The sequence below is a fragment of the Eutrema salsugineum genome, unplaced genomic scaffold, assembly GCF_000478725.1.
Source record: "Eutrema salsugineum unplaced genomic scaffold, Eutsalg1_0 scaffold_8, whole genome shotgun sequence".
In the NCBI taxonomy this organism is placed as follows: Eukaryota; Viridiplantae; Streptophyta; class Magnoliopsida; order Brassicales; family Brassicaceae; genus Eutrema; species Eutrema salsugineum.
This window is the reverse complement of record NW_006256414.1, coordinates 9108071-9110432: the sequence shown is the minus strand read 5'-3', so window position 1 is coordinate 9110432 and position 2362 is coordinate 9108071. Positions and strand designations below refer to the sequence as shown.

General features: G+C 51.1%; 1 protein-coding gene across 1 annotated transcript; it reads left to right on the top strand.

The window, feature by feature from the left end:
* Positions 1 to 1281, top strand: LOC112088542. Its single transcript, XM_024158932.1, has one exon. It carries the CDS (start codon positions 1 to 3, stop codon positions 1279 to 1281), a length of 1281 nt encoding a protein of 426 aa, XP_024014700.1.
* Positions 1282 to 2362: the final 1081 nt, after the last annotated feature.

Sequence of the window (2362 nt, the reverse complement as noted above, 5' to 3'; positions counted from 1 at the left end):
ATGATCGGAATGATCATGGGTGGTCTCCTGTCCTGCAATGATTCGGTTCTCTCGATCAAAGTCCACGAGCGGAAGTCCACCCCGACAGAGATGTGGGTGGCAAATATCAGAGCAACCAATGCTCAGGACACAAGCGGCATGGGAATAACGTTCTCCGAGGAGGACGCCGAGGACGTCGACCAACCCCACAACAACCCCCTCGTCTTCCAAATTCGTGTAGCTGACTGCGACATGACTCGGATACTCGTTGACACGGGCAGCTCGGTAGATCTCATCTTCAAGGAAGCCCTCGAAAAGATGAACCTACACGACATCGAGATGAAGCCATCCCTCATTCCCCTGACCGTCTTCGCAGGAGATACTATCACATCAATAGGGACAATCAAGCTGCCAGTCTACGTAGGTCGGGTAACAAAAATAGTCAAATTCACCGTCGTCGACCGGCCAGCCATATACAACATCATCCTCGGAACTCCTTGGCTGCATTTGATGAAGGCGGTCACCTCGACCTACCAACAGTGCCTCAAGTTCCCCAACCAGTCCGGTACATTCAAAGTCCGGAGCAACCAAAGGATCTCGCGTTCGTGCTTCATTATCGAGCACAAGCTCCGCAACGCCCCCCGCACTCTGCTCTGCGCCACGATAAGTCGCAAGGGAGTTCCTGCCTGCGACATCGTCGGACCCGAGCTTCCAGGCAATTCAAGCCGAGCAGATCAACCTCTCCGAGACCTCATCGTCCAAGTAAACATCAACCCCAATCACAGCGACCGTTGCGTCGGCATCGGGGCCGACCTGAAAGAAAGCATCAAGACCGAGTTCATCGAGTTTCTCAAGCAGAATATCTCAAGCTTCGCCTGGTCAACCAGCGACATACCCGACATCAACTCGGCCATATGCAGCCACGAGCTTAACGTCGACCCAACCTTCCGGCCCATCAAGCAGAAGAGGCAAAAGTTAGGCGCCGAGCGCGCCCAAACCGTGAATGACGAGGTGGAAAGGTTAACAGCAGCCGATCAAATCACCGAGGTGAGGTATCCGGATTGGCTAGCAAACCCGGTCGTGGTCAAAAAGAAAAATGGCAAGTGGAGAGTTTGCGTGGACTTCACCAACCTCAACAAGGCCTGCCCAAAGGACTGCTTCCCCCTTCCAAGAATCGACCAGGTCGTCGAAGCAACAGTGGGAAACGAGCTACTCTCATTCATAGACGCCTTCTCGGGCTACAACCAAATCTTCATGCACCCTGACGATAAGGAGAAGACAGCGTTCATCACGGACCGCTGAACGTACTGCTACAAGGTCATGCCGTTCGGGCTCAAAAACGCCGGGGCCACCTATCAGCGCCTTGTGAACAAGATGTTCGCCGACCAGCTCGGACGCACAATGGAGGTGTACATAGACGACATGCTCGTCAAATCTATGGTGGCAGGTGATCACGTCGGTCACCTAAAAACGTGTTTCAAAACTCTGAACGAGTAAGGCATGAAGCTCAACTCCGCGAAGTGCACCTTCGGCGTCACCTCGGGAGAATTTCTTGGCTATGTAGTCACTCAGCGCGGGATAGAGGCAAACCCGAAGCAAATCCAGGCCGTCCTCGAATTGCAGTCACCAAAAAGCACCTGCAAATTCCAGCGTCTCACCGGAAGAATTGCCGCCCTCAACCGATTTATCTCGCGATCCACTGATAAATGTTTGCCCTTTCATCAACTAGTTCGGGTGGGACGACAAGTGCGAGCTCGCGTTTCAACAATTAAAGGAATACCTCTCGACTCCGCCCGTCCTGGCCAAGCCCAAAGACGGAGAAACCTTGTATCTGTACATCGTCGTGTCCACCTCGACAGTAAGCGGTGTCCTTGTCCGAGAAGACCGAGGAGAGCAAAAGCCGGTCTTCTACGTCTCTAAATCCCTGGACGGAGCCGAGAGCAGATACCCGACTGATACGATCCTAGGTGATCAACTCTGAAGCAAGAGGCAATAGATGTGGCGATGTGGTGGATGGGATGCAGCGATGATGCGATGGAGTGGTGATGGTGGCTGGTTGCGTGACTCGATGGGATGGTGAAGGTGGTTGCAGCGGTCGGATCAATGATTTGTGATGGTGCGAAGATCGATTGATAGTGTGGTGGTAGTGTGATAATCGAATTGATGATGATGAAGGATAGAAGAATCTCTTGTAAACAGATTAGTTTTAAGAGATTCGAATTTCAGAGTTTTTAGTTCTCAGAAATCAAAGAGAGAAGAACACGTTAAAAGTTTGATCAAAATTCTTCACTGAATATGACATAGGCGATTTTCTCTCTTAATTAGAGTTAGAGAGAAATCGCAGCCCTAATACAAAACTACATGAAGTCTGAAATAAAAACAA